Here is a 13,814-nt window from a genome sequence, read left to right as displayed (position 1 = left end):
CTTCGTTTACACTGCCTATTTCTTTCCTAAAGCAGGTTAAAAGTTTACGCTCAACGCGGTTTGCAGAGTTGTAACTATAACTGGGAAATCCATAGATTTGAACAAGTTCGTTTTATTAAGCATTTTATGTACAGCTAAACATGGACATCGTATGTTTGTAATAAGGTTTAGTAGGAGTTGTAGCTATATTCAACACCTACAGTGGAAACTCACATAGTGGAACCGCTATGTTATAACTTAGTCCTATCGATCCTATGTTATACATTCCAATTTGTTGCCTTGTTGGTTTAATAGCAATGACAAAACCAACCACGTTATTGCCAGCATTGGTCGTGGGATATCCAGGATGCCACTCCGCATAACCACTGCTCCCGTTGCGCATTCTCACCACGCCGTTCTGTGAGTAAAACGTCGAATAATTCAATGCAGCATACCGATACTCGCCAGAGTGGTTAAAAATGATAACACTATATTGTTCATTAAATAGAAACACTATATATTAGGGTGGGAGATGATGGGACACATTTTCATTCTATTTTCTCGTCCCATTTGGTAGTAAACAAAGAACGGTCAAAGAATTATAAAACAGCATCCTTACGACGCCCATAGACCGTTGTTAATTGTTTAAAACACAATCTGGTTATTTGTATGTTATGTGCTAAAGGTGTCCCGTTGTCCCCCCCCAAAAAACAAAGTACCAACCTCGTATGCGGAAGCCAGCCACACTTCAACGAAATCACGGTTCGCGTCTACGTAGGAATTCCAGGCATTTTTCACGTAATTGTAGACAAGGTCGTACATTTCTTTACTTTCGATGTCAATCAGTTGCCCGTCGTAGAAATGGCAAATATTTTCCGATTCTTGTTTTGTTGTTCCGTAGCCAGCTGTGTAGACCAGCTTTATACATCGACCGTGGAAAATCAATCCTGAGCATCTCGCTGTAAAAAATAATCATTAAGCCTCGTACTTATTTCTTTTGCTCTAATAACTTCCTCAACGCAACAGCTTCTTGTGCTCTTTACATATATACTTACTGTAGTTTTCGACCAATTGACGAATTTTTGTTTCAATTCTGTCCCAGTCGACTACTGCTGATGGACCTACTGGACCAGGATTACCAATTGTGCCAGGAGGCCCCCTTTTTCCAGGTCGACCAGTAGGTCCTCGTATTCCTGTTGAGTTGTGCGGTGCATTGATATCTCTTGAATGGAAAACTTCATTGATAGATTTGCAAACTAGATACTCTGCCGTTGTCACAACTATTGGAGCTACAAGCAGCAGAAATACTAACTTAGAAGCCATCGTTTAAGCTGGAACTAGGCTATGTAATTCCTGGACCGACTTGTCTCTTTTATACTGGGAAGACGCACCCTTAATTGCCATATAAGGTAGGTTTACTAGAAGATCGATTCGCGCCAGAAGTTGCCATTTATGGATCTTTTGTGGTACCTGTTTACGTTATGCAACTTACCTTATAAGTTAACCTTCTTGTAAGCTAACTTGTTGGTTTATGAATGAATGGTTATCGCCTACAGGCGTCAGGATTATTTTTACCAGATACTGAAAATACTTTATAAAACTTTCCATTGCATCTAGTGTAAAGTACACGTGAAACACAGTATAAATTAATAACTTATAGTACACAGTAAACCGATTCAAACCCACCTAAATATATTTTATGAATCGTGACAACTGGCATTATTAGTTTAATGACTATATATTACAAGTCCGCTTGGAACAATAACAATCAACGAACCGTAACAATTTGTTCAACCAGTCAAAACCTTTGTTATTGTTGTGGTAAAGTCTAAGGTGACCCAAACTTGCCCGTAATTTAGTCTTGCTTTGACATTAACCATTATTATTTTCTTAGTGTCATAAGCTCTGTGTTTTGCCTTTGTTAGCCTAGATTCCTTAGCGTTGTAAATATTAAAATAGTCGAACTTTTAGCAGACGATTTTAAGAAAAATAAAGTGATCATTTTGCCCGAATCAATTGAATTAAAGACACTTCTTTTAACTGGTGAATTAAAACATAAAAACATGGAGGAATGAACATCATGTGACTATCTTTACTCCAAAATGTCAGGAACAACTTTTTCTGGTGAGAATAAAGTGCAACAGAGCAATAGAAGGAGAATGGATAGTAGCGGTGGACGATGTGTGAAACCTGAACCAGCCAAGTAAGTCAAATACTTGTGCATTATTATATGTGCCTCGCTGTACCGGGTATGTTATAGTGCAAAATATACCTAGGGATGGCATTCTCTGCTACCAACTAAACTATAGTCGCCGCCTAAATCGACTGACTAAAATTTAGTCAACTGACTAAAAACAAACGCGGTAACCAATATGGCTGCGATCAACTAACTTAAGTTGGTAGCCAAGAATACCATCCCAGTTTTATACACCATATGTTTTATGTTAAGTGAGCATAAGCTCATCCACTCGTTTCCCATTTTTTCACAACATAAATTGAGCAAGCTATTTTTTATTTATTAATAGGTTAAATCACAAACAAATTTACCATGATCGACAAAGTTTGGGTAGTTTGATTTCTAAATGCACATATTTTTTACACTATTGAGTACTAGGGAAGCAGTGAAGACTGTGTCAGGTCAGGGCACACAAATAAGCAAACATATTTGCTTGAAATGAAACGGCTGGATTAAAGAACTGGCCTATAATGTAAAGGGGTGGATTTTTCACATTTTGATTTGTAAATACTTTTTGTACAAAACATAAACTAGCTTTTGGATTTACCATATTTTGTTTTGATGTTTAATACATCGCATTTACTTCATCATTTTATTTTCAGTGGGAAGTCTTACATGGAGAGTGTCTACAACTTTATCCATGATTTGAGTCAGGTTTGTACATTCTATATTCTATAATATGAACATATATACTTAAATTCAGTGATGAAATAATATGTTCTGTATGGGATGTAAAAGATATCTACAAATATTGTACAGGCCTAAAATATTGTTAAATCTTTAGAAAATTAGCTCATTTTTCGACCATTTCACCTCTTCTTTGTTAGGGCAGTATTGCCACCTTCAAACAGCTATCTAATCAGATAACTATGTTTACTAGGCATACACTAAATCTGCAATACCTGATGAGAAAGACACAATAACATGGGCGCGCTTCTGTTCCTACCCTGATGCTCCTGAAGTAAACGAAAGCTCCATTAATCCACCCATGTTGCTACTGCTGGGTTATTCTAATGGAATACAGATGTGGAACTTACAAATAAATGGAGATGCCCAGGAAGTGTTCTCTTTAAGAGATGGCCCCGTCAAGACGGCATGTGTATTACCACCACCCCCTGCATCAGGTAAATCGCAGAATAATATACCAGGTCAAAAAACGGCGCCTTAAGCGTCTCGTCTCCAGCCTATAGTTTATGTGTTTCTCTATACTGCTACCAATTCATGATGTGTGCCTCTTAGGGCAACTGCTCCAACCCAGTGGTCTTTGATGCTTATGGCCCTTATGGGTTGTCTAAATTGTCAGCCATACAAATAAAAATAAAAATTCTAAAGCAAAATTTTAAAAATAATTTTTATTAAATTGAACTATTCAATAAATAATGCAACACATACAACAGGCACGTACAAGTTACAACCACACATATTATACTATAACAATTGCCTGAGGTGGTTCATTTAAATATCTATTATTATTATTTACAGATATCATTGACCAACTGCAAGAAAAAAGACCATTGATTGCTATTTGTCTTGCTGCTAACAGGTATGTCTTACTATTATTCCAACCATTAGCAAATATGACAAGTAGGCTATTCTGTATACAATGAGTATTTTATGCTGTGTTTTAAATAAATATAAGATGAAGTTTAAAAAAAACTTGATTGTAAATTTCATTTGCAGCTAAAGTTAGGTTTTTAATGATCACCAAAACAAAGAGTTTTTTGTTCTGCATCATAAATTATTTACCAAAAGATATTTCTAGCATTGTTCTGTTGTTACTTCTCATCGGTCACTTCTTATTGATTAAGGCTGTGTTGCTGCAATATGCAGTAATGTAATGAGTATTACATGTGTTTCTGTATTATCTAGCAGATTTCGGATACCCTGTTCAATAAGTTACCTTATACAATATATTATATGTATTTTTCACATTTTTTGTTTGCTATTGCTGCCATGCATATTATATTTGTCCATAAACAAAAGGCTAAACAGAACATCATGAGTCATGACGATCTAGCTCTAGCACAAACTGTTGGTCTTAAAGATCACCTATATAAAATGAACAATAGATCTATTTAAGACTTACATTTTTAGTGACTTGTGTTTGTACGTAATTTACATCTGATTTAAATAATAATTTGCTTTCATACCTGATACCTCTATGCAGTTTTATCTATAGCTATACCTCTATGGTACCTAAGGTGACATGCACCGCAATTTTTGAAACAGTGGTCACATCATATCTATGTATTAATTCTTTGAACGGGTTTTATTAAGTGTCTGTGCATATGAGTAGGGTCAATGAATACAGTATTGAATAAACTAATCAATGATTTCCATGTTTAACGCTATGAATGTAATTGCATTCAATAATACACACAAGATTTTTTTAGTTTTCTAACTTTTTAATAACCTTTATTTCTAACCTAATATCATACCTGTTAAATTTCTTTAGAAGATGGGACTCCTTTTCATTATTTTTTTGTCTCATTTGGTTGTAAACAAAGAACATTGAATTATAAAACTGTATTCTCACAACTCACGTAGATCGTTGTTAAATGTTTACAACACGATCAAGATATTTGAATATTACGTTCTAAAGGTATCCCATCTTCCCCCACAGTACTATATACCAATACTTATCACAGTTCTATCTTCATTTTCCCAAAACTCTTACTTCTTGTTTTCCTACAGCAAGCAGATGTTCGCACAAGTCACCATCCGGTCCTTGAGAAGCGGAGACCAAGTAAAGAGGTTAGACTTTCCTTCAGATGTCATCAGTCTTCATGCAGGACCTGCTCCTCTTCTTCTTGTTGCTCTCAAAGAGTCAGTTCATGGCTTTGATGCGAGAACTCTTACACAAGTTTTTATACTGAACGGTGAGTGCAATTTTTATAATTTCCTGAAGTTTTATAATAATATAAAAAAACAACCAAATTTGTTTCATGATATACATGCTGTGAAAAAATTATAACACAGGAAAAAACATGAATAAACAAACCTATGGAACTATAAATTCCATTAAAATTTATAAATAAATTTATAATAAAAGTTGAAATCAAAACACACACCGGACTTTATTGGTTTAATTTCGTTTCTTTTTTCCAGGTTGCCATCCAAGTGGAGGATTCATTGCCAATCCAATATCACTTGGTAGAAGATGGTTGGCTTATTCACCTTCTATAGTAAGTATTTGCAACACTTATTACTATTATTATTTGCAATGCTTACAATAATTACAAAGACATGCAGGTCCAACAGACAGCATAATAGCGATGATTGAATGCAACTTGTTTATTTTTGGTGAGGGGCAATAGAAGTTGTTGAACCACAAGTGTTGTGTTTCATACACCTCTAGCTCATTGACACATGCCTTCTTACTACCCTCACTTTTAAGTTTAACAAATATGGCAATAACAGTCGGTATACCACATGTGTTTTGTTTCATACAAGTCTTGCTTATTGACGAGTTACCACATATGCAAGCAGCAAGCAGGTATCTATTGAAATTGGGAGAATTGCCAAATCTGCTCCAAATCCCTTCTTCTTATTAGCTACATAAAAAATAGTGCAACATGCCATTTACAAGTTACTCCATATGTAGTTATGCATTTTGTTACTTCTGCTACCAGGCATGACGTAAATAATGCCAGGCGAAGGGTCGAAAATATACCACGTTTTTTTCAACCTGATGAGTCAAAATTTATGTAACTTGTTTACCTTTAAAATACTAGTGCAATATTATAATAAATATTTTTCTCTCCCAGCCACTACCAGGCTTGCAATCATCAGGGGGTGTGGCGGGGGATGGAGTCCCATCGTATGTGGCAACTGTGATTAGTGCAGCAAAGGTGAGTCATTTCTAAAGGTTTGAGGGTCGTTTTATTTCTTGCTGCTTTCTAACATTTTTTTTTTCTTTTTTTTGTGACTTTTTTAATAGGTAGACTTTTCAAATAAATTGCCGTATAATAATAAGCCAAGCAAATATTTTCTTAACATCCTGAATTGTTTTTTCAGTAAACAGATGTATTGATAAAAATCACTATGTACGTTAGTTGCCAACGTTTAAGCTGCAGTTAATTTTATTGTACTTGCTAAAGAAATTGTATTGCTAGTTTGACAATAAACAAATCTATTCATAACGATAAGCATTTTACATGGATATTACTAAAACTGATACGGTATAAGATATAGCCTACCGTTTTCAGTTACATTTCGAGTTTCAAATACATCTGCTTAATATCCCTAATATTTCACTACAGACGATCGGCAAAGGGATTTCCACGTTCAGTGACACAGTTAACTGGCTTGCTGCCAAAAGTCACCTGACTGGCACCAGCGAAGAAGTCAGTCAAAGCACGTCAGTGTCATCGCAACGTGACCGATCGTGGGGTTCAAGAAAGTCAACAAATACAAACGGAAGTGTGGAGCGTGGTTTGGAAGGCTCTATACCAGGACTTGTGTCTATTATTGACCTCCAAAAGTTCTGCAATATGAAAGTAAGTAATTTACTCAACTTTAGCTACATTTATTTACCGTGTCTGTAATTGATCTACAAAAGTAGTGCAAAAGTGAGAAAGTTGATCTAGCATTTACATTTAAATAATCTTCCAACGGCTCATCTGGTATGTAAAAACGTCGTGTATTTTCGACGTTTCGTCTGCCACCCGGCAAGACTTCAAAAAAGATTCCTATCATGCCTGATAGCAGAAGTAATATAATGGTCATTTACATTTATTTACTTGCTGGCCATAGGCCATAGCTTACGATAATGTTTTTATGACATGTAGTAGCCACACTTTTGGCAGTATCTTAACAAAAATAAACCAACTACTCGTAATGTAGAATTAGTATCTTCCTAACACCGTGTCTGCTTCGCGTTAAAATCCATATTGGCATTCATCCAGTAACTACATTAACCATGCATAGGTTCCAGACTAATGCTTAGGTTTCGACAAAGTGTTGCATTAGTAATAAGACGTAAGATGGTAAGCCAATGCATACTTATTCTTGAAACAGTGAAATTTGGATATTTTCCGACGGTTAAATAACAATAATTCAGTTGGTATTAACGCAATGAAGAATGATATTTCCACATACTGGTTATTCATTTATCCTTTAAAACAGCAAGGATCCTCTAAAAAAATAACTTTTCTCCGTGGCACATTTGTTATCGCGTCTGTCAATAGCCCAGAGGAAATGGGTTCAAGACCTGACACTGCTATTGTTGTGGGCCTTTTTGCGCAAGTCCTTATCGCCACGTAGTCTTATATGAGTTGTCTAAACTGTGATTTCTTCCTCTCCGAAGTCAAAACAGTTAAATATTCATTCAATTTTAGAACTTCAACAACGATCTCACCGATCGCGAGATGGAGCTAGAGGTCGACTCTAGCAATTTGATCGCTCACTTCGTCGCCCACGCCGGTCACGCAGTGTCGCTGATGGAACAAAGCGCGTGTGGTCGATTATTGGCAACAGCAGACCAGCTTGGCCATGCGTTCCACGTTTTTTCCGTCTTGCCCCATCCCTGCGGGCCAACACAAGCAGCGGTCCATCATCTGTATACCTTGCGTAGGGGTGACACTTCCGCTCAGGTAACGATTAAAACTGTTGGTAAAAAATATACTGTTAGTAATTCCTATAGTTCAAGCAGCAATTCAACAGTGTTATAATCCTATACTTTAAGCAGCATGTATTTTGCCGCCCAGTCGTACTTCCATTTTATACGTTACGAAACAATCACTATTTATATCTGTGTTATAAACTGTGGGGTAAGATGGGATACCGTTAGCATCGAGATGCCATATTTCCTGACAGTCTTTTGAAGAATAACAACGCTGTTTTAGTGTCGCGGGGTTACAGTTAAACAATTGTGTAACTATTTTTTTTAACTACCAAATGGGTTCAGATAAGAAAACATGTCCCATCCTACCCTTCCCTATTATAAATTTATGCCGAAAATAAGTACACGGACTGGTGACCTGACTCAGTTAACTTTACGCTACGTTACCTTTAACTAAAACGTAAACAGTTTCGCGATTCTTAAACCACGTTATAAACTCGTAATTACAGTTTTAAATTTCCATTGTTCGTTATCTAACTTGGAAATTCCGGCGCAATGTTTATGCTTGGGGATATGAGAAGCTAATTTAGGCACATAATGACTGCTTACAACGGTAACTAACGAAGCGCTGAATGCCCACACTGCGCAAATCTATATCTGAGGTTAATCACTTTTAATCTCAACTTAGTTTTATTACTCATTAAATAGTGTACTGGTTACATATAACGCTAAATAACTCGACGCGTGGTATGTATTTGAAGTGACACATAAAAGCATGGTTTGAACGTGTTAGCAATAAAAAAATGGGATACCGTATAGAGTTGGGATAAGATGGTTACATTTGTACTTTCTTTTATGATGGTCCCATTTGTTATTTAAGATAGCATGTGATCAGAATTATACTACCGTATCCTTACAACTCGCGTTTTTAAATGTTAAACACAGAATTAAGAATTGGGAAATATGGGATAGTATGTGCTAACGGTATCCATCTTACCCCACACTACTATATGTAAATTTCATGTTAGAAACCCGGCTATATTTATTCGTTGATAATTATAATCTGTATTCTGTATTTAGCATTTAAGTAGGAAATGGGATTAATGATTATCTTGCTCTTAAGCTATATACCGTGGCCTACTTATAACATTTTAGGTAAGCCATGCTGGCTATACATAATTTTAACTGCCGTGTTCACTATTTTACGTACAACGGTATTCACTTATAACTACTAATTTTACTTGTCGCCAAATACTTATAGAAATCTATATATTACAGGTCCAAGAGCTGAGATTTAGTTGGGACAGTCGATGGTTATGTGCCAGCACCCGTCGGGGAACTTGCCACGTTTTCCCTGTTGCTCCATACGGGGGAAATCCTATAGTGCGAACCCATATATCGGACAGGTAAACACTATCATCAGTCTTGCAGTCATAAGCGGTACTTAGTTGCTTATATGACGTACATTGCCTATAAGACGTATGCATGCGTCAGCGTAATTTTTCTTTCAGCTTCCAGGTAAGCAGCTATTGTGACGTAATAAAATGTCTATTGTATGTAAGCACCTCCCGAGCTACGCCCCTTGCTTTCTCTGTAACCGTTACAGTTGCGTAGAAGCACTGTTAATACTTACGTACGAACGTAGCTTGGAGTTTTTCGTTGTAAGTTTGCAACTACTAGTTAGGGAAGCCAAACCTGCTATTAGAAAATGTTCAAGCAGGATATTTCTAATCGACATTGTGTAATAATGCGCGGTAATTACAACCTTCCTTTTCGCATTTTTTATGAATTAAAATTACATAATTGAACAGATGCCGAAAACCAGGGCTGTCGTAAAGGTAAAAAATAGGTATTTCACTGCGCCAGTTAACTTTTATCGCAAAACGACGTTCGAATTTTCATGCATTTTCCAAAAAAGTTACATAACAAATGTAAAAATGCAAAAGGTTTTTAACTTTGCCTTTACATTAGGTTGGTGAACCGATCTAGCCGTTTCCACAAAAGTGCGGGCCTTGATGACATTGAATATACTGAACCAACCCCCATTCCAACTTACAGACCTCTTTCAGACAACCCTACACCATTATCCCAGGGAATACTAGGCTGGCAAAGTGGGTGCTTTATGTTTAATTGCTTGGTCCTATACGACCATAGTTGAGTATATGTTATATATATGTGTGTCCCATAACGGTGTATTTAAGGTTGGGGTAAGATGGTCGTTTGTTTGTGTACTTTTGCCGGCTCATTTGGTGGTAAAATATTCATTTACCTGCATGTATCTTTACAACTTTAAAATAGATAAGTTTTTAACGGTATCCATCTTACGCCACAGTACTATATGCTGAATGTTGCTCTCTGCAGTAAAGATACTGTCATTTTTCTTGGAAAACAACATTTTAATTTTATTAAACAATAACCTATGTATTATTATGATATAACCTATATATATATATATTATTATTTTCCACACAAAAAATACTATTACCTATACACTCCATTATTCCAATATACAATAACATTCAAACTTTTTCTCAGCCCACCATCGAGTTCTCTCCCCGAGGTCACTGACCTCTAGTAACCCGAGGTTACCCCCCCTTCCCCACCCCGTACTGGTGAATGCATTGGCTCACGTACGTTTGGGTCACGCCACTTCTGTCGCAGCCAGTCTTCCCGCTGTTCTCCCTACCCAATCCTCCTTCATGACGTCATCAACTGACGCCAACGTATCTACGTCACTGCCGACAACCGCTGACGTAGTTATTGCGTCACACTTTCTCAACCTCACGCAAAAGGATCGGTCGGTTAAAGGTAAAGCATGTTGGTGATGTTTGATTTTACTTTTACATAAGTATACAGCCATCGCTGGGCAAAATGTTCGGCCGTTTAAAATTACACAAGTGAGAAAGTCTGATATGACTCCTATTTGCTAAGCTGTACTTAACTCGTGCTCTATGTAATTATGTCGGTCTTAGTTTAGCATCATTGGAAAAGCGGTTTGAATATATATGTACAATGTGTGTATGGACTATATATTTACTTTAATAGGTAACTGTACTGTTCTGTAATTTAATATCATAACGATCTACTAAATACGTCATTTGTACAGCATGGCTGCACTTTAAACATACCAACGCATTTGCCCATAACTTTGTTATAAGTCTAATATTATAAAGTAAATAAGACGCTGATGACGAAATTGTTAAACATAAAGCGTATTTTAAAGAAAAAAATGTATATCACGTATTTTGAAGTGTAAATACGAATGTTACGAAAACATTTTCTGTATGTTGTTTTAAGACGTTATTGACAGAATTAAGTGTTAAACGGTGGATTTTATTTAGGTGTATATTCGCCCTATAAGCAGCTCTTTACAGTTCAGTTGAGATTGTATTATTATTATTGTGTAAGCAATGCCCATGGTTAGGTAACCAAATGTATCGTAATGTCCTCAAATCAAATGTAATGTCCTTATTACGCAACGCAATTCTTCCGTGAAGCGATCGAATGGCAAAGAATTCTATTTTAAGTCATTTTCTCATTGCATGATTCTAGGCCCGGAACAATTAAATTGCTACGAGCAGTTCAGATCATAATTACTGACTAATTGCTATATCGGTTACGTTTTCTGGCTATGGTACAAATAGTTAAATTATGCACGTATTTGTAAATATAGCCCATAAAACACTATATTTTGCCCCACAAATCATAGCAGTGGCTATAATGACATTTCTCACCTTTTTACGTTATATTAGTTGCATTTTATTAAAAGCGACCGTATATAACATGTCTAGTCATACATTTTTCGTGTTTTTTTTTTAAAACAATCGTTTTAGTACGTATTGTGACGCAAGCAGGTACCACTGTTACGTAAGTTTTAGATTCGTCACCAGATCGACACGTTGTTTTTTTCCATAACATTTTTATTATGGCAGTACCCAAAAGTGGGAGTATCCGGGCAAAAAACAGCTGTTATCGCCGAACTCATGTTATTATATATACACTGCATGTTAGATAAGCAAGATAAAATCAGTTCGTTTTAAATTCTTATCTAATCTTAAAACCGAACTATCGAACATAGCTTATGGGATACAGAAATAGCTTGTGTAATATTACTTGTGTCATGCGGTAAAATTGACCTGTTTCCTTTCGTTGGTACAAGCTACTTCGTGCTTGGTTTGTTTATTACCCGTTTTTTCCAAGAATCAAATGCTGTTGTTTGTGTGCTTTATGTTCTGCAGAAAGTTTTATGTAAATTAAGAAGTCTTATCTATTTGGTTGTGTATGTATATTTTGATGACCATATTACTGTTTCTACGACGGTGTTTTAAACTGTGGGCCATAAACACAATGCCATCGGTTATGTGCTGTGGGGTAAGACGGGACACCTTTAGCACATAATATCCAAATATCCTGATCGTGTTTTAAACAAATAACAACGGTCTATAGGAGTCGTGAGGACACGGTTTTCTAATTCTTTGATTTTTTGTTTACTACCAATTTGAAAGAGAAAACAATAAAAAATGTTTCCCATCCTCCCCCACCCACTATACGGTTGCATTTAAATTTTCGTAATTTGCAGTTGTGAGATTACTCTTCACACAGTAACCATTTATTTCAACATGTCTTAAATAGTAGGTAAAAATGTAAAACCATCCAAAATATTGTCAAAAAGTTTTTTCTATGTTCGGTTCCCGCGACAAGGATTAGTGCTACGAAACGTAACAGACAAAAATCAAGTCCAACCAGTTCGCTATCCGAATGTTAGTAATATTTATCAGTTAAACGCATGACAAAATCGATACGTTGGCATGTCCGCTTAAAATCAGCAGACTGTAGCAACTAGTTCCATTACCTAAATACTCATGGGGCGGAATTATATATTCACGCTTTATAATATGTTAACAGTCGAGACTAATAGTATACAGCATTGGAAGTTTAAACTCTCTCTGGGCAATTCCGCCTATTTTTCTTTTCAATTTTATTCTTTTTGTTGTATTACTACCCCAAATTGTGAAGGTCTGTCGTACGCTATATTTACCAGCGCCCTTAAAGTTTTTGGAAAGTTCTTCGCTACGCTGGTAAGGCTTTATTAGGTAGAAAAGACGCCCGTCCTGGCTATTACAGGCCGAAACCTCGGCGGATTATTGGGCCATAATGGCGCCTGTCATGACTGGTGACATTGCTGAACTCATGACGGTTCTTTCGTTTCCTCTTCGGGGAGAACTTGACTCGGTATTCGACCACAGCGTTTCATAAGCGGTGGCGACGTTTCGAAACAACTGCTTATCGATAAAACTGGTAATAAGCAAGGTATGCGCATAATGTATAAACACGCGCATTAATGGAGAGTTGATTCACTCCGTGATAAAAGTGAGCTATTATAAGGACCTGCGACATTTGCTGGGCGAGCAGGCGCAGTTTACCAATCACAGATTTGGCATTTCGATACCAGCACATGTTGGTGTGCTTCCAAAAAACGATGACGTCATCAGTGACGTTGTTTATATTAGTAACTTTCAAAGTCTATCCGTTGAGTCGTAGAAAATGCGCAACAATGTGCAGCACAATTGGTTTTGTACTGAGATAAGCCGATAGTCACATTTAAGTTGAGATTGCAGACAAAGATACATTTTCTCTCAATAGTTGCCATTCGAAATTGGATCGTCAGCAGATAGAAATCCGTTACAACTATGAGTTTAACTGAGGTTGTTCGGGCGTCTCTTGGCTTTAGTTTAAATTTAGAGTAACATCTATTCGATCGCGGCTTTTTTCTTGACATTGAAGCTTTTTTGATTCCTTGGTACTGCTTATATATAACTAGGATGGGGTAGGACGGGACACTTTTAACAGAAGCTAACCAAATATCCTGATCGTGTTTTAAACATGTAACATCCATGGGAGTCGTGAGGATACGGTTTTATAATTCTTTGAATATTATATGTTTACTACCAAATTAGACGAGAAAATAGAATAAAAAAGGTGCCCGATCTTCCCCCACGCTACTATATATCGACTTAGTACTTGTCAGACTTATAT

At 36.5% G+C, this 13,814-nt stretch overlaps 2 protein-coding genes across 2 annotated transcripts in view; one reads left to right on the top strand and one right to left on the bottom strand.

The window, feature by feature from the left end:
• Nucleotides 1-93: 93 nt before the first annotated feature.
• Nucleotides 94-1,454, bottom strand: LOC101243312 (pulmonary surfactant-associated protein D-like). Its single transcript, XM_004227306.3, has 3 exons — nt 1,035-1,454; nt 703-938; nt 94-397 (listed from the first exon to the last, which is right to left on the bottom strand). Exons 1-3 carry the CDS (start codon nt 1,300-1,302, stop codon nt 197-199), a joined length of 705 nt encoding a protein of 234 aa, XP_004227354.1. The 5' UTR covers nt 1,303-1,454; the 3' UTR covers nt 94-196.
• A 494-nt stretch (nt 1,455-1,948) lies between these two features.
• The window catches only part of LOC100185047 (breast carcinoma-amplified sequence 3 homolog), a 28,589-nt gene continuing 16,723 nt past the window's right edge, over nt 1,949-13,814 (top strand). The window contains exons 1-12 of the mRNA XM_002120967.5: nt 1,949-2,182; nt 2,818-2,869; nt 3,096-3,339; nt 3,698-3,758; nt 4,910-5,094; nt 5,324-5,400; nt 5,983-6,066; nt 6,478-6,714; nt 7,555-7,809; nt 9,057-9,184; nt 9,750-9,889; nt 10,314-10,586. Coding sequence (XP_002121003.3) covers nt 2,082-2,182; nt 2,818-2,869; nt 3,096-3,339; nt 3,698-3,758; nt 4,910-5,094; nt 5,324-5,400; nt 5,983-6,066; nt 6,478-6,714; nt 7,555-7,809; nt 9,057-9,184; nt 9,750-9,889; nt 10,314-10,586 — 1,837 coding nt within the window. The 5' untranslated portion in view covers nt 1,949-2,081. The remainder of the gene's footprint in view (nt 2,183-2,817; nt 2,870-3,095; nt 3,340-3,697; nt 3,759-4,909; nt 5,095-5,323; nt 5,401-5,982; nt 6,067-6,477; nt 6,715-7,554; nt 7,810-9,056; nt 9,185-9,749; nt 9,890-10,313; nt 10,587-13,814) is intronic.

The sequence above is a fragment of the Ciona intestinalis genome, unplaced genomic scaffold, assembly GCF_000224145.3.
Source record: "Ciona intestinalis unplaced genomic scaffold, KH HT000184.2, whole genome shotgun sequence".
NCBI classification, from domain to species: domain Eukaryota; kingdom Metazoa; phylum Chordata; class Ascidiacea; order Phlebobranchia; family Cionidae; genus Ciona; species Ciona intestinalis.
This window is presented reverse-complemented; position numbering and strand designations above follow the sequence as displayed.

Bases quoted from the DNA above. Each gene is read 5' to 3' on its own strand.
- LOC101243312 (XM_004227306.3), bottom strand. From the start codon at position 1,302: ATGGCTTCTAAGTTAGTATTTCTGCTGCTTGTAGCTCCAATAGTTGTG. The intron at 939-1,034 runs GTAAGTATATAT...TATTTTTTACAG, and splicing joins TCAATTGGTCGAAAACTACA to CGAGATGCTCAGGATTGATT. The intron at 398-702 runs GTTGGTACTTTG...TTTTACTCACAG, and splicing joins GGCTGGCTTCCGCATACGAG to AACGGCGTGGTGAGAATGCG.